The sequence below is a fragment of the Pelophylax lessonae genome (genome assembly GCF_965119305.1).
Source record: "Pelophylax lessonae genome assembly, chromosome: 4".
Classification (NCBI taxonomy): Eukaryota; Metazoa; Chordata; class Amphibia; order Anura; family Ranidae; genus Pelophylax; species Pelophylax lessonae.
In genome coordinates, this window is record NC_138771.1 from 387,810,190 (window position 1) to 387,835,484 (window position 25,295).

Genomic DNA, 25,295 nt, shown 5'->3' on the forward strand with positions numbered 1-25,295 from the left:
AGTCACCGCCTCCCACACAATATTTTCCCAGACCTTGGTGTCCGTCTTAATAGCGTTAACAGTGCGTATGAACTGACCCCTCATAAACGCCTTAGCCACGTCCCACACCACCCCAACCTCAGCAGAGTCAAGGTTATCAGCAAAAAATGAAGTTAACTTGGGTGGCAAGGGATCCAGACTAGGAAAGAGCGTCAGCCAAAACGCATTGAGTTTCCAAAGTGATTTTCCCCGAGCATCTGACAAAGACAAGCGCACCCAGAACGGAGAGTGGTCGGACACCAACCGAGGTGCATAGTCCGCCGCGACCACTAAAGGCAGCAGTGAACTATTACCCAACCCCATATCAATTCTAGATAATCCCGAATGAGATGCCGAGAAGCACGAAAACTTCCATACATCCGGGTGACCCATCCTCCATACATCCGTCAGTCCCAGTTCACCCACCAGCCGAGCAAGGGACGTAACCCCCCCGGCCGGCACAAGTCCACCGGAGTGAGGGGAAAACCGATCCCGGGCAGTGTCCAGAACAGCATTGTAGTCCCCCATCATCAGCAGAGGCACGTCAGGAAGTTGTGCAATATGTGGGATAATACGTTTCAGCACCCCTGCAGAGTATGGGGGAGGCACATAGACCGCCACAAGTATGCAGCTAAGACTCGCTACCTGACAAGATAATACTACAAACCGGCCCTCAGGGTCAATTACAGACTGTGAGCATGCAAAGCTCACCCCCTTTCTGATTAAAATACAGACCCCCCTCGAGTAGGTGGAATAGACAGAATGAAACTGGTGGCTAAACATACTAGGAGCTAGGAGTGGGGTAGCGGAGGGAGACATATGAGTCTCTTGCAGACAAACAATGTCCGCCTGCAAGCGTTTAATATTGCGAAGCACCGCTGTTCTCTTGACCGGGTTACCGAGGCCCCGTACATTCCATGACATCACACATACACTGTCAGCCATAAGTGATGCGAAGACATAAAGGGTGCTTCAGGTACCCCGGCCAGAAAGGCAGTGCAAGGCACCCAGACAGGGTGATCCCACCGCACCCTAGCAGTATATCCCAGCCATATAGAGACAACAAGAAATGCATTTTCCAGCACACACCAGACAGGAGCAACCCCATCATATAAAACAGGCATGAGTAGCAGCAGGCAAGTGGGACATTAGAGATGCAGTGGAGCAATAGTGAGCATGCAGTATGAGTGTCACTTGTACCAAAGTTCATAACCAAAGAAAAGGAAAAAAAATACACAAAAAAAGGGGGGGAGAGAGTACACGTCTGCCACGTGTGGGGAAGAGGGCCAGTCAATGGGGTATGTTCAGTCAGGACTAGAGGGGGGAAACCGGAGAGGGACCACAGATTCCATTGCAGTCTCCTCGAAACTAGCAACCATGTGAGGGATAGTAGCCATTAGTGCAGCAAGAGAGCTCCCGCCAAAACAGGAGAAGTGCGTGTAACATCTGGATTCCAGATAGCGTAGGAAAACCAGTCCCGGCCAAACAGAGTCTTAGAGTGCCAGATAGCAGGCAAAATCAGGGGTCTTCCCGCCTGGGGGAGGCAGCCGCCCTCAAGGCCCCACCATTGGCATCCAACCACTGAACAGCAGCAGAAGGTTTATCAAAAAACAGCACCTCATCCCGGACCACCACCCGGAGCTCGGAAGGGTACAGCATAGTGTATTGAATGTTCAGGTCCCGTAATCTCCTTTTCACTTCCACAAATTTCGCCCGTTGCTTTTGCACCTCCGCAGAATAATCTGGAAACAGGGAAATCCTGGAATTGTCGATTTTCATCCTCACCTGCATGCCCCTAGCTTTAGTGAGGATGGTGTCTCTGTCCTTATAGTTGAGGAGCTTAAAGATGAAAGTGCGCGGGGGGGGCTCCTGGAGGGAGAGGTCGCATTGGCACCCGATGAGCACGTTCCACCGAAAACATAGCAGTAAAGGACTCTTGCCCAAAAGTACAAAGCAACCAGTTCTCAATAAAAGCCACAGGATTTTTACCTTCTGCCCGCTCAGGGATACCAATGGCTCTGATGTTGCTCCGTCTCATCCTATTCTCCAAATCATCCAAACGTGCAGCTTGCTGGGCCGAGAGCAGGGCAGTATGCTTCACTTCCCTCTGCAGAGGCACCATATCATCTTCCAGGGAGCTTACCCTGCCCTCCACCGCAGCTGTCCTCTCCCGCAGCTTCTGCATGTCATGCCTCATGAAGGATATCTCAGCCTTAACTCCCTTCAATTCCGCTGTCAGGGCCGTAATCGAGGTGGTACAGGTGGTCACCGCAGCCATAATGTCCCTTAACGTTGGTTTGGTATCTGGGCCTGGAGATGACTGCCTCGGGGCCTGGTCCGCATCAGCAACCTCCCAATCAGCAATCTGGCGGGAGAGATCCCCCAGCGGTACAGTGTCATCCGTGTCAGAATGTGACCCAGGGGAGCCGGACCGATTGTCCCCAGACTGTAGTGGGGTGTCCCAGGAAGCAGGTTTGGCAAACAGCTTCTGTGCAGCCTCCAAATAAGTGGCTTTCTGAGCTTCACGCTGTGGGGCGCCGCCATCTTGGATCGGGCCGGCCTGTGCAGGCTTCCCCTCTTTACCCCGTTTAGACATCTCTCTGAGGAATATGGAGGACTCACGAGCGACCACGGCACTCCGGGGGACACAAGGCACCGGCGGGTGACAAAAAGCAAAGCAGGATACGAGGTTACACAGGAGAATTGGAAGGATCAGCAGCGGAGCTCACAGCGTGCACGTCCTCTCACATCCGCAGTTCGGCCACGCCCCCCAGAAACTTTTCTTTAATGTACTCCCCAGTGTGGAATCCTTGCATCACTTTTGTCTTTAACACCAAATGCCTTCTTGTCCATCCGCTGTCAATGAAGTGGCATATAAGACTCATTAGTGATTCTGTTTGTCCTGACTAGCAGTCCGTCGTGAATGAGAGTGAGTTGCCAGTATTCTCTGGTTGCAGCATCATCTTTACTTTGTCAAGGACCTTTTGGTGAATCTTTTGCAGCATTTCAGTTCGATAAAACTTGTCACTCTTAAGTGTGTACCTTGGCTCAACTATGGACATCAACTGCTTAAATCCAGAGTCAGACACTATTGTGAATGGCTGGTTATGAGTCACCATCATCTCTGTAATTACTCTGTCCAGCAGTTGGGATCTTCCATCAGATTTTAGCCACCTGTTTTTTTCTGAAACATATCTGTTATTGTTGCCTGGGATAGGGATGATTCACCTTGTGATTAATTTTGTTTTTTTCTGTGCTGCATTATACAATTCAACATGATGAACTCTTAGATGGGCCCAAAGATTAGAAGTATTTTTGGTTTTTGCAGTTATGGATCCCATGCTCACATTATTTTTGCAAGTGTTGCACAGTGCTGCTGATTTTCCTGGAGATGGAGAAGAGAAATAGTCCCAGACCACACTTTTAATTTTTCTATCTCCATCCATCTCCATTGAAACAAGAAAGAGTCAGACACTAATAGGCTTAAACAAAATGGCTGTCTGGCACCCTGTGGTGACTGGCTGGCACCCTGTAGTGGATGGCTGTCTGGCTGGCTGGCTGGCACCCTGTGTTGGGTGGCTGGCTGGCTGGCACCCTGTAGTGGGTGGCTGTCTGGCTGGCTGGCACCCTGTGGTGGGTGGCTGTCTGGCTGGCTGGCACCCTGTGGTGGTGGGTGGGTGGCTGCCTGGCTGGCACCCCATGGTGGGTGACTGGCTGGCACCCTGTGGTGGGTGACTGGCTAGCTGGCACCCCCTTTGGCTGGCTGGCACCCTGTGGTGGGTGGCTGTCTGGCTGGCACCCTGTGGTTGTGGGTGGGTGGCTGGCTGGCACCCTGTGGTGGCTGTCTGGCTGCCACCCTGTGGTGGGTGGCTGGCTTGCTGGCACCCTGTGGTGGGTGGCTGGCACCATGTGGTGGTGGGTGGGTGGCTATCTGGCTGGCACCCCGTGGTGGGTGGCTGGCTGGCACCCTGTGGTGGGTGGCTGGCTTGCTGGCACCCTGTGGTGGGTGGCTGTCTGGCTTGCACCCTGTGGTGGTTGGCTGGCTGGCACCCTGTGGTGGCTGGCTGCCTGGCACCCTGTGGTGGATGGGTGGCTGGCTGGCACCCTTTGGTCACTGGCTGGCAGTGCCACCCTGTGGTGGCTGGCTGGCACCATTTCGTGGCTGGCTCCTGGCACTGGGTGGGTGGGTGGCTGGCTGTCATCAACCTTTGGTGGCTGGCTGGCACCCTTTGGTGGCTGGCTGGCGCCCTGTGTGGTGGCTGGCCTGGCAAGTACAGGCCCAGGGCCTGTGGCTGGCTAGCTGGTACAGTCAGGACTCAGGCAGGGCCTGTGGCTGGCTGGTACACAGTGGGTGTGTGGGACTGGGTTGCTGGCTGGCACAAGGCAGCTGTGGGCGGTGGGTGGGTTTTTCGCGGCCGCTGTGTTACAGAACAGAACAGATACAGAATGTGTGTCAGACTGTTGGTCACTGTTCACTCACTAGATGTAGAAGAACTCACTGTCCCGACCGACCGCCTGTGCCACATGCAGACTCCAGTGTGGCCGCGGCGGGTGAAAGAGACTGTAATGAGGCAGAGGGAGGCACGGTCTAAGAGCTGTCCAGTGCGTGGAGGCACGTGGCGCAACATACGCGATGACGTCTTGAAAATATCATCAATGTCAGTAAATTCAAAGGCCGATTCCGATATATCGGGGAAAGTGCATATTGACCCCCGATATATATGGTGTTGTCGATAATCGGTTGATCTCTAGAGTCCACCCATCTCACACACATATTGGTCTTCACCCAGTGAGATCCCAACTCTAGCACACACACATTGATCTTTCCCCGGAGAGATCTCACTCCCAGTAATATCTTCTTTGACATTGCACATGCACAAAACTAGCACAATCAACAACCCGCACTTACTCCAAAAATTACACCATTAATGGACAGGCACATTTGATAGTAATTTAACCACTTGCCTACCAAGATACATTTATAAACATCATGGCAGACCATTAGCTGTATGTTTGATATAATACCAGCTTTAAGAACCAGTGAAGGGCTTTCTGATAAAAGTGATCACAGTGGGGCTAACAAAGTGCTTCTGGGGAGCCCAGGACTGTGGGAAACAAGTTCCCTAGTGGGAGTAAGAGGAACTTGGGGAACATATTTTCCTCGATCCCTCCTGCGACTAATGACAAAAGAAGTGATGTTCATTACGTTTCATCCAAGATCACAGCTGTCATTCTTCGACTAGTAAAGCCAAGGATGCAGCTGTGCTGGAATAGCCACATTGAAGGGCAGGAGAGATATGGGGAGCTAATAGATAATAATTGTTAGCCCCCTTGTGATAGCAATAAAGTAAAAAAAAAAAAAAAGTAAAGTGTAAAAAAATCTAATAAAATAAAAAGGAATTTAAAAATCCTTTCATCCCATGCAAAGTCAGCATGGGGTGAGCATTTTTGTGTAACAACAATTGTGCCACTCATGTGAGGCAACCTCACAAACATTGGAGTCAGATTAAAGGGGAACTGCACTCTCACAATCAACATTGAAGTATATCGTATTTACTTGTTTTAAACTTTTTTTTTTTTACATTTTTTCAGTTACTTCCTCGTTTCTTTTGGGAGATTTCCCACCACAATGAAGCATGGAGACATGGATGGATGGGGGAGTTTGCTAAGAATATTAAAAATAAATAAAACAGCAATTTTGGTTTGAGGTGCTCAGATGCTGTGAAGGTCCGCTTTATTAATTCTAGGGCCATAATTAATGTTTACTCTAAACAGATAACCTGTGGGCTTTTAAAGCATTGCTTGTGGAGAATTTTGAATATCATTGTTTTTTTGCGATTTCATGGGCATATATATGCACAATTTTTGCAGTTTGACATGTTTGGTGTTAATTTATGCAACACAAACTCATTCCTTTATTGATTTATTTTTAAAAATTGTGTTTGTTAGCACTAGAATTATTTTAGTGTATTTTTTTCAAAACATATTCCTTTGATAAATAGCACAAAAATCATGTGAAATAAAAATTGCAACTACCACCATTTTCTTCTCCAGGGCCTCTGCTTTTAGAAAATGTATACTTTTTCGTTGAGTTTACAGTAATTTTTAGCAAATAATGCAGACATTAAAATAAGTGTGAAAAAGTTAAAAATTCACAAGTGGTAATATACACAAGTGGTTAAAATTGAAAGGTGAGCTGCTGTAAACTAAACAGTTATACTGGCATTTACCGTAGAAGCAATTTTTTTTATTTTTTGTGACTATATGTCTTGTATTTTTTTTTTTCCTTTTTTGTTTTTCTTAGCTGCCTTTTTAATGAAGAGTGATGATATCCCAAAAAACAAAAGTCACAGAAGGAAGAAAGGTAAAGGCCGAAAAAGGAATCCATGTCTACGGAAATACAAAGACTTTTGTTTTCATGGAGAATGTCGATACCTTAAAGCACAGAAGACACCATCCTGTGTGTATGTAAAATTTTTATTTGTTTTTTTACAAATCGAGGCTCTTATCTCTAAAGAAAAATCATTACAAAGGTCATAATGATTTTGCTAGATTTCTCCTAAATTGGACACAAGAAAATACCATTGAAAGTTCATTCTTTAATTCTTCAAAATATTAACAAAAAAAAGAGAAAATAAAAACATGGGGAATATAGGAGGCGGCCACATTAAGGTAAACTACATCATTAACAGTTATAATATATTTGTTACACCAACTATTCATACTAATACATTTTACTGTTTATTTTAAATTTGCAACCAGCTTTGGTTCTCAAAATTATATAAATGTTACTTTTTCTTTCTTGTAACAGTGGCAACATTACTAAGGCAGTCCATTCGTTGGTCATTCTTTTTCATTCAACCAGAGGGTTGAAAGAAAAGAAAAAAGAACCCGATTCCCCCCACTCCCACACTCCACGTGGATGGGGGAATCACTCCTGCTAAGCTATTGTATTCTGACAGCTGGGAGACTTCCCTGGGGCCAGCGGCACTGATCGATAAAGAAAAACCAAGCAGGCTGGTTGTACAGAAGTCAATCAGTAGTTCAACTTCTGTACAACCATCCTGCCTATACATGGCTGAGCGCTGTTGAACTGGCCAAATTTCTATCCATGCATGGTCGGCTTAAGTGCTTTGCTAGCCCCAGAGGAGCTGCCTAATTGTTTTTGATATCTCTGCATGGTTTAATAGGGCACACCTTGCTCACCCAGCAATTATCAACACCCCTTGACAGTGGTGGCTGGTGCGTTGGGGGCACATGAGCACTGCCCCCCCCATCCATGCTTCCGGCCCCCTAATCTGCATGTGGGTGCCGGACTCATGGAGTTCTGATTAGAGCCAGAGTCACCTGATTAGAGCCAGAGGCTCTAATAGGCTTCAGAAAAGGGTGGACCCGGGGCGCAGAGCAGTGCGCCCCGAGCCCACTAATTGTGTGACAATAGCGAATGAAAATTCGCTATTGTTTCACGGATCCTCCGCCAGGATGTGTGGATTCGATTACGGTACGTTTTTAGTTTAATCTGACAGACTGGGTCCAATTTACAGAGGCGTACCTAAGGTCTCCAGCGCCCTTGGCGAGAAGTTGTATCGGCGCCCCCCCCCCCCCCCCATCATTAACCACTTCCATACAGAGCAGTTAGACCCCCTTCCTTCCCAGACCAATTTTCAGCTTTCAGCACTCTCACACTTTGAATGACAATTGCTCTGTAACCAAACAAAATTTTTATCATTTTTTTCACACAAATAGAGCTTTCTTTTGGTGGTATTTGATCACAACTGGGTTTTTTTTTCTTCGTGATATAAGCAAAAAAAGAGCAAAAATTTTGAAAAAAAAACACTTTTTTTTAGTTTCTATTATACAATTTTGCAAAAAATAAATTTTTCTTCATACATTTGGGCCAAAATTTATACTGCTACATATCTCTGGTAATATTAACCCAAATTAGTGTATATTTTTTAGTCTGTGTGAAAGTTATTGAGTCTAGAAGCTATGGTACCAATTGCTGAAAATTGATCACACCAGATGTACTGACGGCCTATCTCCTTTCTTGAGGCCCTGAAATGTCAGGACAGTACAAATACCCCCCAAATGACCCCTTTTTGTAAAGTAGACAGTCCAAGGCATTTAGTAAGAGGCATGGTGAGTTTTTTGAAGTTATAATTTTTTCCCACAATTCTTGGGAAAATGAAGAAAAACATTTTTTTTTCTTTTTTTTTCCCACAAAGTTGTCAATTTATAAGCCATTTCTAACACATAGCATGTACACAGCAAAAATGACACCCCAAAATACATTCTGCTACTCCTTCTGAGTATGGTGATACCGCATGTGTGAGACTTTTACACAGCCTGGCCACAAAAAGAGACTCCACGTCCAAGTAGCACCTTCAGGCGTTCTAGGAGCATAAATAAACATAAAACTTTCTTACTACCTATCACACTTTTGAAGGCCCTAGAGCACCAATACAATGGAAAAGTCCACAAAATTACCCCATTTTGGAAAGCAAACACTCCAGCGTATATTCTAAGAGGCATTATGGGTCGTTTGAACATATCATTTTTTTCCACAAGTTTTTGGAATGTGGGAAAAAAATGAAAACTTTTTTTTTTACACAAAGTTGTCCAATTTATAGGATATTCCTAACACATAGCATGTACACAGCAAAAATGACACCCCAAAATACATTCTGCCACTCCTCCTGAGTATGGCAATACCACATGTGTGAGACTTTTTCACAGCCTAGCCATATAGAGGGGCCTAACATCCAAGGAGCACCATCATGCATCCTAGCCACTTGCCTAGGCCTATTTTTGACATTTGGTGTTTACAAGCTAAAATCAGTTGTTTTGCTAGAAAACTGCTTAGAACCCCCAAACATTATATATTTTTTTTAGCAGAGACCCTAGAGAATAAAATGGAGATTATTGCAATATTTTTTATCACACCGTATTTGCGCAGCGGTCTTCCAAACGCAATTTTTTTAGAAAAAATTCACTTTCTTCAATTAAAAAATAAGAAACCAGTAAAGTTAGCCCAATTTTTTTCCATAATGTGAAAGATAATGTTACGCCGAGTAAATAGATACCCAACATGTCATGTTTCAAAATTGCGCACGCTCACGGAATGGCGACAAACTTTGGTACTTAAAAATCCCCATAGGCGACAATTTAAAAATTTCTACAGGTTGCCATCTTTGAGTTACAGAGGAGGTCTAGGGCTCAAATTATTCCCCTTGCTCTAACGATCGCGGCGATACCTCACATGTGTGGTTTGAATACCGTTTACATATGTGGGCGGGGTTTCTGTATGCGTTCGCTTCTGCGCGCAAGCTCACGGGGACAGGGCGCTTTAAATTTTTTTTTTTTTTTACTATTTATTTTATTTATTATTTTTTATTTTTACACCTTTTAAAAAAAATGTATCATTTTTATTTCTATTAAAAGGAATGTAAACATTCCTTGTAATAGAAATAGGCACGACAGGACCTCTTTTTTGTGAGATCTGGGGTCAAAAAGTCCTCAGATCTCACAAGTACACTAAAAGATAGAAAAAATAAATAAATAAAAATAATTATATAAAATGAAAAAAAAAAAAAAAAGGACCTTTAAACCGGTTGCTAGGCAACAACATTTTCCGTAGCTTCGGTCCTCCAAGACCATAGAGTCAAGTGAGGGCAAGCTTGCCCTCTCTCGTCATCCTGTCTGTGAGGATCCGGGACTGGATCGTTTTCCCTGCTGCCGGCAGGTCCGGTAAGCGGGGAAAAGGACCGGAACGGGGGGGGCGCCTCTTCCGCCATCCCGGAAGGGTGATCCCACGGCGAATCCGCCGCTGGGACCACCCTTATCGGAAAGCCAACCTTCCACCGTTTAAAAAAATACCAGGGTTATGGCAGCTATCTGCTGCCATAACACCGGTATTTAGGTTTAAACGGAGGACGTATATAAACCTTTATGGACTTGGACATGGTGGCTGTATGAAGGGTGACAGGTACTCGGGTACTTTGCTGGACAGGTGACAGGCAGGTGACAGGTACTCTGGTACTGATGAGCAGGTGGCAGGTACTCGGGTACTCCCATAGGCAGGTGACAGGTACTCGGGTACTCTGATGGGCAGGTGACAGGCAGGTGATAGGTACTGATGAGTAGTACTGATACTGATAGGTGATACTGTACTGATGGGTACTGATGATCAGTACTGATACGTGATAGGTACTGATGAGTACTGATGAGTAGTGATCGGTACTTATGAGCAGGCGGCAAGTACTCGGGTACTTCAGGCGTCAGGTAGGTGACAGGTACTCGGGTACTCTGATGGGTAGGTGACAGGTACTCGGGTACTCTGATGAAGGGTACTCCGTTGACAGGTACTCAAAGTACCCGAGTACCTGTCATCAGAGTACCCGACTACCTGTCATCAGAGTACCCGAGTACCCGTCATCAGAGTACCCGAGTACCTGTCATCAGAGTACCCGAGTACCCGTCATCAGAGTACCCGCGTAGCCGTCATCAGAGTACCTGCGTACCCATCATCAGAGTACCTGCGTACCTGTCATCAGAGTACCTGCGTACCTGTCATCAGAGTACCTGCATACCTGTCATCAGAGTACCCGAGTACCCGTCATCAGAGTACCCGAATACCTGTCACCAGCCCATCAGAGTACCCGAGTACCTGTCATCAGAGATGGGCTGGTGACAGGTACTCGGGTACTTTGATGGGCTAGTGACAGGTACTTTGATGGGCTAGTGACAGGTACTTTGATGGGCTAGTGACAGGTGCTCTTTATTGGGGGGGGGGGGGGGGGCAATCAGTGTGTTTAGCGTGCACTGTAATTGGTAACTAGCTGTTACCACAATCTCCTCCTCACACAGGATCAGTGTGTGAGGAGGAGAACACAGTGACAGCTAGTTACCGTTTTCTCTGTTGACATTTGTGACCGGCTGTGATTGGACACAGCCGGTCACGTGGTAAAGAGCCAATTTCATTGGCTCTTTACCTAGATCGGGGATCGGCTCTGTCCGAGGGACGGGTCTCGTCCCCGATCGCTGCTCTGCGCGCCCCCGGGGGTGCGCATTGCAGAGAGAACGACCGACTCGTGCTGGAGCCACTCATGTGATCGGCTGTGATTGACACAGCCGATCACATGGTAAACAGCCAATTTCTATTGGCTGTTTACCTTGATCAGGGATGGGCTATGTCCGAGGGAAGAGCCTCATCCCTGATCGCTGCGCGCAGTAGCAGCTAGAACGGGCGGACGTCATATGACGGCCGCCCGGAACGGTAAAGCCATCCTGCCGGCATCATATTACTATGCGCCGGTATGGATGTGGTTAAAGAGTTAGATATTCTGTTGTTTGTCTTTTTACATCAATTTCTATTCGTTTTTAATCGTCTGCGTATCCATTAACCGCTTGCCGACCATCGCACGACTATTTACTGCGGCGGTCAGCCCCTCACAGGCAAAGCGACGTAGGTCTACGTCGCTAGCCTGTGAGGCTCTAGGGAGCGAGCGCGCGCCGCCAGAGGCGCGCTCCCGGTCCCGCGTGGTCACGGGCCCCCCCGCGCGTGTGCCCGGCGGACCCGATGTCCGCCGGCACTCGCAATCTTCCGTTACACCGGAAGAAAGGCAGGCGGCTAATGTAAACAAAGCCGCCTGTCATTCTTCCCTGTGTAAGAATGGAGATCACACGGTTCTACTATGTAGGACCGTTGATATCTGTTCTTACACTAGTAGCCACAGCCAATCACAGTTAGAAACACGCCCCCAGGGACACACTTAACCCCTCCCTCTCCAATAAAGTTAACTCCTTCACTGCCAGTGTCATTTTTAACAGTAACAGTGCATATGTATAGCACTGATTACTGCAGTAATGTCACTGGTAACCCCAAAAATGTCAGTCAAGGGTCCTATCTGTCCGCCTCAATGTCCCGCAAAAAAAATCGCAGATCGCCGCCATTACTCGTTAAAAAAAAAAACAACAAAAATGACAAAAATCTTTCCCTTAGTTAGTAAACGCAATAACTTTTGCGCAAACCAATCAAAATACGCTTTTTGCGATTTTTTTTACCAAAAAAATGTAACATAAAACAAATTGGCCTAAAATGTTAAAAAATGATGATTTTTACATTCTTTTTGGGGAATTTCATATAAAAAAAATGTGAAAAATATTGTTATTTTTGCAAAATTGACGCTCTTTTTTTGTTTATAGCGCATGATCAAAAAATGGCACAGGTGATCAAATACCACCAAAAGAAAGCTCTGTTTGTGGGAAAAAAGGACGTCAAATTCGTTTAGGTACAGCGTCGCACGACCGCGCAATTGTCCGTTAAAGTCACGCAGTGCCGAATCGCAAAATAGGCCCTGGTCAGGAAGGGGGTAAAATCTTCCGGGGCTTAAGTGGTTAAAGATAATGTTTAGGTTATTAAAAAATAAAAAATAAAAACACAGTTTTTTTAGTTTATTATAAAATTTTGCAAACGGGTAATTGTTCTCCTTCAATAATGTGCGCTAATGAGGTGGCACTGATGGGCCCTGATAAGGTGGCACCGATATATATATATATATATATATATAGTGCAGTATAGAGGAGGCCACATCCTGTGTGTGTGTGTGTGTATATCTTCTATATTAATAAAACCCCAGTGTCCCTGCGTCCGCTTTCCCTGTGTCTGTGATATTGCACTACTGCGCATGTGCTGAACGAACAGCCGTTGGGACGCAGAGAATACCGCCGCGGTAAAATTGCTGTCACGGGCGAACCAAAGGTGCTGGAGACCCCAAAATTGTACCGCAGGTGGCCAAGACACTCCCCTACAGCTTTCGGGGTTCGGGGATGAAAGGGCGCGGAACATTGACCCCAAGAACCGGGCCTCCCCCCGCCTTAGACTCCAATGTTAAACCTGGTCACCTCGCGGTTAGGTCACGGCCCGGTTCTCGGGGTCACTGCTCCGCGCCCTTACATCCTCAGCTGTAGGGGAGTGTCTTGGCCACCTGTGGTACAATTTTGGGGTCTCCAGCACCTTTGGTTCGCCCGTGACAGCAATTTTCCCGGGAGGGAAGGTGGTGGTGTATTTGGGTGTATTTTCCTATTAAATGATCCACTGTTCTGTGTGTGTCAGGAGCTCCCCTCCTCTCTGATTTCCTGCCCTCACATCTCCCCCTCCCCCACACCAATCTCCAACCCAACATTTATCGTTCAATCCCCCCCATACACTACAATCCCCTCCCCTCCATACAATACAATCCCCTCCCTCCCCATACACTACAATCCCCTCCCTCCCTCATACACTACAATCCCCTCCCCCCCCATACACTACAATCCCCTCCCCCCATACAATACAATCCCATCCCTCCCCCATACACTACAATCCCCTCCCTCCCCCATACACTACAATCCCCTCCCCCATACACTACAATCCCCTCCCTCCCTCATACACTACAATCCCCTCCCCCCATACACTACAATCCCCTCTACCCCCCCGACACTACAATCCCCTCCCTCCCCTATACACTACAATCCCCTCCCTCCTCCATACACTACAATCCCCTCCCTCCCCCATACACTACAATCCCCTCCCCTCCATACAATACAATCCCCTCCCTCCCCCATACACTACAATCTCCTCCCTCCCCCATACACTACAATCACCTCCCCCATACACTACAATCCCCTCCCTCCCCCCATACACTACAATCCCCTCTACCCCCCCACTACAATCCTCTCCCTCCCCCCACACTACAATCCCCTCCCTTCCCCATACACTACAATCCCCTCCCTTCCCCAAAACACTACAATCCCCTCCCTCCCCCCCCACTACAATACCCTCCCTCCCCCTCACGCTTCAATCCCCTCTCTCCCCCATACACTGTAGAACCCCTCCCCCATACACTGCAGAACCCCTCCCCCATACACTATAATCTCCCCCCCATACACTACAATCCCCTCCCTCCTCCATACACTACAATCCTCTCCCCCCCCCCCATACACTACAATCCTCTCCCTCCCCCCCCACACTACAATCCCCTCCCTCCCCAATACACTACAATCCCCTCCCTTCCCCAACACACTACAATCCCCTCCCCATACACTACAATCCCCTCCCTTCCCCAACACACTACAATCCCCTCCCCATACACTACAATCCCCTCCCTCCCCCCACTACAATCCCCCCCCCACGCTACAATCCTCTCCCTCCCCATACACTGTAGAGCCCCTCCCCCATACACTATAATAACCCCCCATTCACTACAATCCCCTACGTCCCCCCATACACTACAATCCCCTCCCTCCCCCATACACTACAGTCCCCTCCCCCCATACACTACAATCCCCTCCTTCAGCCCCATACATTACAATCCCCTCCCTCCCTTCCACACTACAATCCCCTCCCTCCCCCCCCCACTACAATCCCCTCCCTTTCCCATACACTACAATCCCCTCCCTCCCCATACACTACAATCCCCTCCCCATACACTACAATCCCCTCCCTTCCCCAACCCACTACAATCCCCTCCCTCCCCCCACCCATTTTCCCGGGAGGGAAGGTGGTGGTGTATTTGGGTGTATTTTCCTATTAAATGATCCACTGTTCTGTGTGTGTCAGGAGCTCCCCTCCTCTCTGATTTCCTGCCCTCACATCTCCCCCTCCCCCACACCAATCTCCAACCCAACATTTATCGTTCAATCCCCCCCATACACTACAATCCCCTCCCCTCCATACAATACAATCCCCTCCCTCCCCCATACACTACAATCCCCTCCCTCCCTCATACACTACAATCCCCTCCCCCCATACACTACAATCCCCTCCCCCCATACAATACAATCCCCTCCCTCCCCATACACTACAATCCCATCCCTCCCCCATACACTACAATCCCCTCCCTCCCCCATACACTACAATCCCCTCCCCCATACACTACAATCCCCTCCCTCCCTCATACACTACAATCCCCTCCCCCCCCCATACACTACAATCCCCTCTACCCCCCCCACACTACAATCCCCTTCCTCCCCCATACACAACAATCCCCTCCCTCCCCCATACACTACAATCCCCTCCCTCCCCCATACACTACAATCCCCTCCCCTCCATACAATACAATCCCCTCCCTCCCCCATACACTACAATCCCCTCCCTCCCCCATACACTACAATCCCCTCCCCCATACACTACAATCCCCTCCCTCCCCCCATACACTACAATCCCCTCTACCCCCCCCCCCCACACTACAATTCTCTCCCTCCCCCCACACTACAATCCCCTTCCTTCCCCATACACTACAATCCCCTCCCTTCCCCAACACACTACAATCCCCTCCCCCCCCCTCACTACAATACCCTCCCTCCCCCTCACGCTTCAATCCCCTCTCTCCCCCATACACTGTAGAACCCCTCCCCCATACACTATAATCTTCCCCCCATACACTACAATCCCCTCCCTCCTCCATACACTACAATTCTCTCCCTCCCCCCCATACACTACAATCCTCTCCCTCCCCCCCACACTACAATCCCCTCCCTCCCCGATACACTACAATCCCCTCCCTTCCCCAACAAACTACAATCCCCTCCCCATACACTACAATCCCCTCCCTTCCCCAACACACTACAATCCCCTCCCCCCCAACACACTACAATCCCCCCACGCTACAATCCTCTCCCTCCCCATACACTGTAGAGCCCCTCCCCCATACACTATAATAACCCCCCATTCACTACAATCCCCTACGTCCCCCCATACACTACAATCCCCTCCCTCCCCCATACACTACAGTCCCCTCCCCCCATACACTACAATCCCCTCCTTCGGCCCCATACACTACAATCCCCTCCCTCCCTTCCACACTACAATCCCCTCCCCCCCCCCACACTACAATCCCCTCCCTTCCCCATACACTACAATCCCCTCCCTCCCCATACACTACAATCCCCTCCCCATACACTACAATCCCCTCCCTTCCCCAACCCACTACAGTCCCCTCCCTCCCCCCACCCATGCTTCAATCCCCTCCCTCCCCCATACACTGTAGAACCCATCCCCCTATGCGCTGTAGAACCCCTCCCCCATACACTATAATCCCCCCCATACACTACAATCCCCTCTGTCCCCCCATACACTACAATCCCCTCCCTCCCCCATACACTACAATCCCCCCATACACTACAGTCCCCTCTCTCCCCCCCACACACTACAATCCCCTCCCTCCCCCACATACTACAATCCCCTCCCCCCCATACACTAGAATCCCCTCCGCCCCCCCATACACTACAATCCCCTCCCTCCCCCATACACTACAGTCCCCTCCCCCCATACACTACAATCCCCTCCCTCGGCCCATACACTACAATCCCCTCCCTCCCTTCCACACTACAATCCCCTCCCTCCCCCCCACACTACAATCCCCTCCCTCCCCCCAACATTACAATCCCCTCCCTCCCCCCCACACTACAATCCCCTCCCTTCCCCATACACTACAATCCCCTCCCTCCCCATACACTACAATCCCCTCCCCATACACTACAATCCCCTCCTTTCCCCAACACACTACAATCCCCTCCCTCCCCCCACCCATGCTTCAATCCCCTCCCTCCCCCATACACTGTAGAACCCATCCCCCCATGCGCTGTAGAACCCCTCCCTCATACACTATAATCCCCCCCCCTATAAACTACAATCCCCTCCCTCCCCCATACACTACAATCCCCTCCCTCCCCCATACACTACAATCCCCCCCATACACTACAGTCCCCTCTCTCCCCCCCCCCACACACTACAATCCCCTCCCTCCCCCACACACTACAATCCCCTCCCTCCCCCACACACTACAATCCTCTCCCTCCCCCATACACTATAATCCCCTCCCCCCATACACTATAATCCCCTCCCCCCATACACTACAATCCCCTCCCACCATACACTACAATTCCCTCTCTCCTCCCTCATACAATACAATCCCCTCCCTCCCCCCCACACTACAATCCCCTCCCCCCAACACTACAATCCCCTCCCTCCCCATACACTACAATCCCCTCCCTTCCCCAACACACTACAATCCCCTCCCTCCCCCCACCCATGCTTCAATCCCCTCCCTCCCCCATACACTGTAGAACCCATCCCCCCATGCGCTGTAGAACCCCTCCCTCATACACTATAATCCCCCCCCCTATAAACTACAATCCCCTCCCTCCCCCATACACTACAATCCCCTCCCTCCCCCATACACTACAATCCCCCCCATACACTACAGTCCCCTCTCTCCCCCCCCCCCACACACTACAATCCCCTCCCTCCCCCACACACTACAATCCCCTCTCTCCCCCACACACTACAATCCTCTCCCTCCCCCATACACTATAATCCCCTCCCCCCATACACTATAATCCCCTCCCCCCATACACTACAATCCCCTCCCACCATACACTACAATTCCCTCTCTCCTCCCTCATACAATACAATCCCCTCCCTCCCCCCACACTACAATCCCCTCCCCCCAACACTACAATCCCCTCCCTCCCCCCACACTGCAATCCCCTCCCTTCCCCATACACTACAATCCCCTCCCCATACACTACAATCCCCTCCCTTCCCCAACACACTACAATCCCCTCCCTCCCCCCACTACAATCCCCTCCCTCTCCCCACTCACGCTTCAATCCCCTCCCTCCCCCATACACTGTAGAACCCATCCCCCCATGCACAGTAGAACCCCTCCCCCATACACTATAATCTCCCCCCCATACACCACAATCCCCTCTGTCCCCCCATACACTACAATCCCCTCCTTCCCCCATACACTACAATCCCCTCCCTCCCCCATACACTACAATCCCCTCCCCTCCACATACACTACAATCCCCTCCCCATACACTACAATCCCCTCCCTTCCACAACACACTACAATCCCCTCCCCCAACACACTACAATCCCCTCCCCCCCCCCATATATATAGCTCCTGCGGTACAATTTTGGGGTCTCCAGCACCTTTGGTTCGCCCGTGACAGCAATTTTCCCGGGAGGGAAGGTGGTGGTGTATTTGGGTGTCTTTTCCTATTAAATGATCCACTGTTCTGTGTGTGTCAGGAGCTCCCCTCCTCTCTGATTTCCTGCCCTCACATCTCCCCCTCCCCCACACCAATCTCCAACCCAACATTTATTGTTCAATCCCCCCCATACACTACAATCCCCTCCCCCCAACACTACAATCCCCTCCCTCCCCCCACACTGCAATCCCCCTCCCTTCCCCATACACTACAATCCCCTCCCCATACACTACAATCCCCTCCCTTCCCCAACACACTACAATCCCCTCCCCCCAACACACTACAATCCCCTCCCTCCCCCCACTACAATCCCTTCCCTCTCCCCACACACGTTTCAATCCCCTCCCTCCCCCATACACTGTAGAACCCATCCCCCCATGCACAGTAGAACCCCTCCCCCATACACTATAATCTCCCCCCCCCATACACCACAATCCCCTCTGTCCCCCCATACACTACAATCCCCTCCCTCCCCCATACACTACAATCCCCTCCCTCCCCCATACACTACAATCCCCTCCCCTCCACATACACTACAATCCCCTCCCCATACACTACAATCCCCTCCCTTCCCCAACACACTACAATCCCCTCCCCCAACACACTACAATCCCCTCTCCCCCCATATATATAGCTCCTGCGGTACAATTTTGGGGTCTCCAGCACCTTTGGTTCGCCCGTGACAGCAATTTTCCCGGGAGGGAAGGTGGTGGTGTATTTGGGTGTCTTTTCCTATTAAATGATCCACTGTTCTGTGTGTGTCAGGAGCTCCCCTCCTCTCTGATTTCCTGCCCTCACATCTCCCCTCCCCCACGCCAATCTCCAACCCAACATTTATCGTTCAATCCCCCCCATACACTACAATCCCCTCCCCTCCATACAATACAATCCCCTCCCTCCCCCATACACTACAATCCCCTCCCTCCCTCATACACTACAATCCCCTCCCCCCATACACTACAATCCCCTCCCCCCATACAATACAATCCCCTCCCTCCCCCATACACTACAATCCCCTCCCTCCCCCATACACTACAATCCCCTCCCTCCCTCATACACTACAGTCCCCTCCCCCCATACACTACAATCCCCTCTACCCCCCCCCACACACTACAATCCCCTCCCTCCCCCATACACTACAATCCCCTCCCTCCCCCATACACTACAATCCCCTTCCCCATACACTACAATCCCCTCCCCCCATACACTACAATCCCCTCTACCCCCCCCCCCACACTACAATCCCCTCCCTCCCCCATACACTACAATCCCCTCCCTCCCCCATACACTACAATCCCCTCCCCTCCATACAATACAATCCCCTCCCTCCCCCATACACTACAATCCCCTCCCCCATACACTACAATCCCCTCCCTCCCCCCATACACTACAATCCCCTCTACCCCCCCACACTACAATCCCCTCCCTCCCCCATACACTACAATCCCCTCCCTCCCCTATACACTACAATCCCCTCCCTCCCCCCACACTACAATCCCCTCCCTCCCCCCACACTACAATCCCCTCCCTTCCCCAACACACTACAATACCCTCCCTCCCCCTCACGCTTCAATCCCCTCTCTCCCCCATACACTGTAGAACCCCTCCCACATACACTGCAGAACCCCTCCCCCATACACTATAATCTCCCCCCCATACACTACAATCCCCTCTGTCCCCCCATACACTACAATCCCCTCCCTCCTCCATACACTACAATCCCCTCCCTCCCCCCCCATACACTACAATCCTCTCCCTCCCCCCCCACTACAATCCCCTCCCTCCCCGATACACTACAATCCCCTCCCTTCCCCAACACACTACAATCCCCTCCCCATACACTACAATCCCCTCCCTTCCCCAACACACTACAATCCCCTCCCCCCCAACACACTACAATCCCCTCCCTCCCCCCACTACAATCCCCCCCCCACGCTACAATCCTCTCCCTCCCCATACACTGTAGAGCCCCTCCCCCATACACTGTAGAGCCCCTCCCCCATACACTATAATAACCCCCCCATTCACTACAATCCCCTACGTTCCCCCATACACTACAATCCCCTCCCTCCCCCATACACTACAGTCCCCTCCCCCCATACACTACAATCCCCTCCCTTGGCCCCATACACTACAATCCCCTCCCTCCCTTCCACACTACAATCCCCTCCCTCCCCCCCACACTACAATCCCCTCCCTCCCCCAACACTACAATCCCCTCCCTCCCCCCACACTACAATCCCCTCCCTTCCCCATACACTACAATCCCCTCCCTCCCCATACACTACAATCCCCTCCCCATGCACTACAATCCCCTCCCTACCCCAACACACTACAATCCCCTCCCTCCCCCCACCCATGCTTCAATCCCCTCCCTCCCCAAAACACTGTAGAACCCATCCCCCCATGCGCTGTAGAACCCCTCCCCCATACACTATAATCCCCCCCCATACACTACAATCCCCTCTGTCCCCCCATACACTACAATCCCCTCCCTCCCCCATACACTACAATCCCCTCCGTCCCCCATACACTACAATACCCCCCCCCATACACTACAGTCCCCTCTCTCCCCCCCCCACACAATACAATCCCCTTCCTCCCCCACACACTACAATCTCCTCCCCCCCCCATACACTATAATCCCCTCCGTCCCCCCATACACTACAATCCCCTCCCTCCCCCATACACTAAAATCCCCTCCCTCCCTCATACACTACAGTCCCCTCCCCCCATACACTACAATCCCCTCTACCCCCCCACACACACTACAATCCCCTCCCTCCCCCATACACTACAATCCCCTCCTTCCCCCATACACTACAATCCCCTTCCCCATACACTACAATCCCCTCCCTCCCTCATACACTACAATCCCTTCCCCCCATACACTACAATCCCCTCTACCCCCCCCCACACTACAATCCCCTCCCCCCCCCCCATACACTACAATCCCCTCCCTCCCCCATACACTACAATCCCCTCCCCTCCATACAATACAATCCCCTCCCTCCCCCATACACTACAATCCCCTCCCTCCCCCATACACTACAATCCCCTCCCCCATACACTACAATCCCCTCCCTCCCCCCATACACTACAATCCCCTCTACCCCCCCCCCCCACACTACAATCCCCTCCCTCCCCCATACACTACAATCCCCTCCCTCCCCCATACACTACAATCCCCTCCCTCCCCCCACACTACAATCCCCTCCCTCCCCCCACACTACAATCCCCTCCCTCCCCCCACACTACAATCCCCTCCCTTCCCCAACATACTACAATCCCCTCCCTCCCCCCCACTACAATACCCTCCCTCCCTCTCACGCTTCAATCCCCTCTCTCCCCCATACACTGTAGAACCCCTCCCACATACACTGCAGAACCCCTCCCCCATACACTATAATCTCCCCCCCATACACTACAATCCCCTCTGTCCCCCATACACTACAATCCCCTCCCTCCTCCATACACTACAATCCCCTCCCTCCCCCCCATACACTACAATCCTCTCCCTCCCCCCCCACTACAATCCCCTCCCTCCCCGATACACTACAATCCCCTCCCTTCCCCAACACACTACAATCCCCTCCCCATACACTACAATCCCCTCCCTTCCCCAACACACTACAATCCCCTCCCCCCCAACACACTACAATCCCCTCCCTCCCCCCACTACAATCCCCCCCCACGCTACAATCCTCTCCCTCCCCATACACTGTAGAGCCCCGCCCATACACTGTAGAGCCCCTCCCCCATACACTATAATAACCCCCCCATTCACTACAATCCCCTACGTTCCCCCATACACTACAATCCCCTCCCTCCCCCATACACTACAGTCCCCTCCCCCCATACACTACAATCCCCTCCCTCAGCCCCATACACTACAATCCCCTCCCTCCCTTCCACACTACAATCCCCTCCCTCCCCCCCACACTACAATCCCCTCCCTCCCCCCAACACTACAATCCCCTCCCTCCCCCCACACTACAATCCCCTCCCTTCCCCATACACTACAATCCCCTCCCTCCCCATACACTACAATCCCCTCCCCATACACTACAATCCCCTCCCTACCCCAACACACTACAATCCCCTCCCTCCCCCCACCCATGCTTCAATCCCCTCCCTCCCCCATACACTGTAGAACCCATCCCCCCATGCGCTGTAGAACCCCTCCCCCATACACTATAATCCCCCCCCATACACTACAATCCCCTCTGTCCCCCCATACACTACAATCCCCTCCCCCATACACTACAATCCCCTCCCTCCCCCATACACTACAATACCCCCCCATACACTACAGTCCCCTCTCTCCCCCCCACACAATACAATCCCCTCCCTCCCCCACACACTGCAATCTCCTCCCCCCCATACACTATAATCCCCTCCGTCCCCCCATACACTACAATCCCCTCCCTCCCCCATACACTACAGTCCCCTCCCCCCATACACTACAATCCCCTCCCTCGGCCCCATACACTACAATCCCCTCCCTCCCTTCCACACTACAATCCCCTCCCTCCCCCCCACACTACAATCCCCTCCCTCCCCCAACATTACAATCCCCTCCCTCCCCCCCACACTACAATCCCCTCCCTTCCCCATACACTACAATCCCCCTCCCTCCCCATACACTACAATCCCCTCCCCATACACTACAATCCCCTCCCCCCCCCCACCCATGCTTCAATCCCCTCCCTCCCCCATACACTGTAGAAACCATCCCCCCATGCGCTGTAGAACCCCTCCCTCATACACTATAATCCCCCCCTATACACTACAATCCCCTCTGTCCCCCCATACACTACAATCCCCTCCCTACCCCATACACTACAATCCCCTCCCTCCCCATACACTACAATCCCCTTCCCCATACACTACAGTCCCCTCTCTCCCCCCCACACATTACAATCCCCTCCCTCCCCCACACACTACAATCCCCTCCCTCCCCCACACACTACAATCCCCTCCCTCCCCCATACACTATAATCCCCTCCCCCCCATACACTATAATCCCCTCCCTCCATACACTACAATCCCCCCCCCCATACACTACAATTCCCTCTCTCCCCCCCCCCTCATACACTACAATCCCCTCCCTCCACCCCACACTACAATTCCCTCCCCCCAATACTACAATCCCCTCCCTCCCCCCAAACTACAATCCCCTACCTCCCCCCAACACTACAATCCCCTCCCTCCCCCCACACTACAATCCCCTCCCTTCCCCATACACTACAATCCCCTCCCTCCCCATACACTACAATCCCCTCCCCATACACTACAATCCCCTCCCTTCCCCAACACACTACAATCCCCTCCCTCCCCCCACCCATGCTTCAATCCCCTCCCTCCCCCATACACTGTAGAACCCATCCCCCCATGCGCTTTAGAACCCCTCCCCCATACACTATAATTCCCCCCCCCATACACTACAATCCCCTCTGTCCCCCCATACACTACAATCCCCTCCCTCCCCCATACACTACAATCCCCTCCCTCCCCCATACACTACAATCCCCCCCATACACTACAGTCCCCTCTCTCCCCCCCACACACTACAATCCCCTCCCTCCCCCACACACTACAATCTCCTCCCCCCATACACTATAATCCCCTCCGTCCCCCCATACACTACAATCCCCTCCCTCCCCCATACACTACAGTCCCCTCCCCCCATACACTACAATCCCCTCCCTCGGCCCCATACACTACAATCCCCTCCCTCCCTTCCACACTACAATCCCCTCCCTCCCCCCACACTACAATCCCCTCCCTCCCCCCAACATTACAATGCCCTCCCTCCCCCCCACACTACAATCCCCTCCCCTCCCCATACACTACAATCCCCTCCCTTCCCACACACACTACAATCCCCTCCCTCCCCCCACCCATGCTTCAATCCCCTCCCTCCCCCATACACTGTAGAACCCATCCCCCCATGCGCTGTAGAACCCCTCCCTCATACACTATAATCCCCCCTATACACTACAATCCCCTCTGTCCCCCCATACACTACAATCCCCTCCCTCCCCCATACACTACAATCCCCCCCATACACTACAGTCCCCTCTCTCCCCCCCACACACTACAATCCCCTCCCTCCCCCACACACTACAATCCCCTCCCTCCCCCATACACTATAATCCCCTCCCCCCATACACTATAATCCCCTCCCCCCCATACACTACAATCCCCTCCCCCCATACACTACAATTCCCTCTCTCCCCCCCTAATACACTACAATCCCCTCCCCCCCCCCACACTACAATCCCCTCCCTCCCCCCCCCACACTACAATCCCCTCCCCCCCAACACTACAATCCCCTCCCTCCCCCCACACTACAATCCCCTCCCTTCCCCATACACTACAATCCCCTCCCCATACACTACAATCCCCTCCCTTCCCCAACACACTACAATCCCCTCCCCCCACTACAATCCCCTCCCTCTCCCCACCCACGCTTCAATCCCCTCCCTCCCCCATACACTGTAAAACGCATCCCCCCATGCACAGTGGAACCCCTCCCCCATACACTATAATCTCCCCCCCCATACACCACAATCCCCTCCGTCCCCCCATACACTACAATCCCCTCCCTCCCCCAAACACTACAATCCCCTCCCCCCATACACTACAATCCCCTCCCTCCCCCCACACTACAATCCCCTCCCTCCCCCATACACTACAATCCCCTCCACATACACTACAATCCCCTCCCCATACACTACAATCCCCTCCCTTCCCCAACACACTACAATCCCCTCCCCCCGAACACACTACAATCCCCTCCCCCCCCCCCCATATATATAGCTCCTTCTGTTCTAAGTATACTAAATAATCTATACATATAAAGTACAAGTGTCTCTGCGTCCAGTCCCTGTGTGCGTGGGATTGCGTTATGCGCATGTGCCCCACGGACAGCCGTTGGGACTTGGAGTGCAGAGACTTCGGGCAGCCGGGCAAAACTGTTGGAAGCGGTTGGTGTGCGCAGGCGCACGGCGGGTGCGCGCTCGCGTGGACTTACTGCTAAGTCTGTTTTTACAAATGTTTGACCACATATGTTCTAGCGCCCGTTAATTTAACGGGCTTAATGTCTAGTATATATATATATATATATAAATATATAGAGAGTGCAGTATAGAGGAGGATGCGTCCTGCATATATATATATATATATATATATATATATATATATATACACACACATATAACTATAACTATATA

The 25,295-nt window shown here is 51.3% G+C and overlaps 1 protein-coding gene across 1 annotated transcript in view; it reads left to right on the plus strand.

The window, feature by feature from the left end:
• The window catches only part of HBEGF (heparin binding EGF like growth factor), a 702,627-nt gene that overhangs the window by 472,751 nt on the left and 204,581 nt on the right, over positions 1–25,295 (plus strand). The window contains exon 3 of the mRNA XM_082255679.1: positions 6,323–6,482. Coding sequence (XP_082111805.1) covers positions 6,323–6,482 — 160 coding nt within the window. The remainder of the gene's footprint in view (positions 1–6,322; positions 6,483–25,295) is intronic.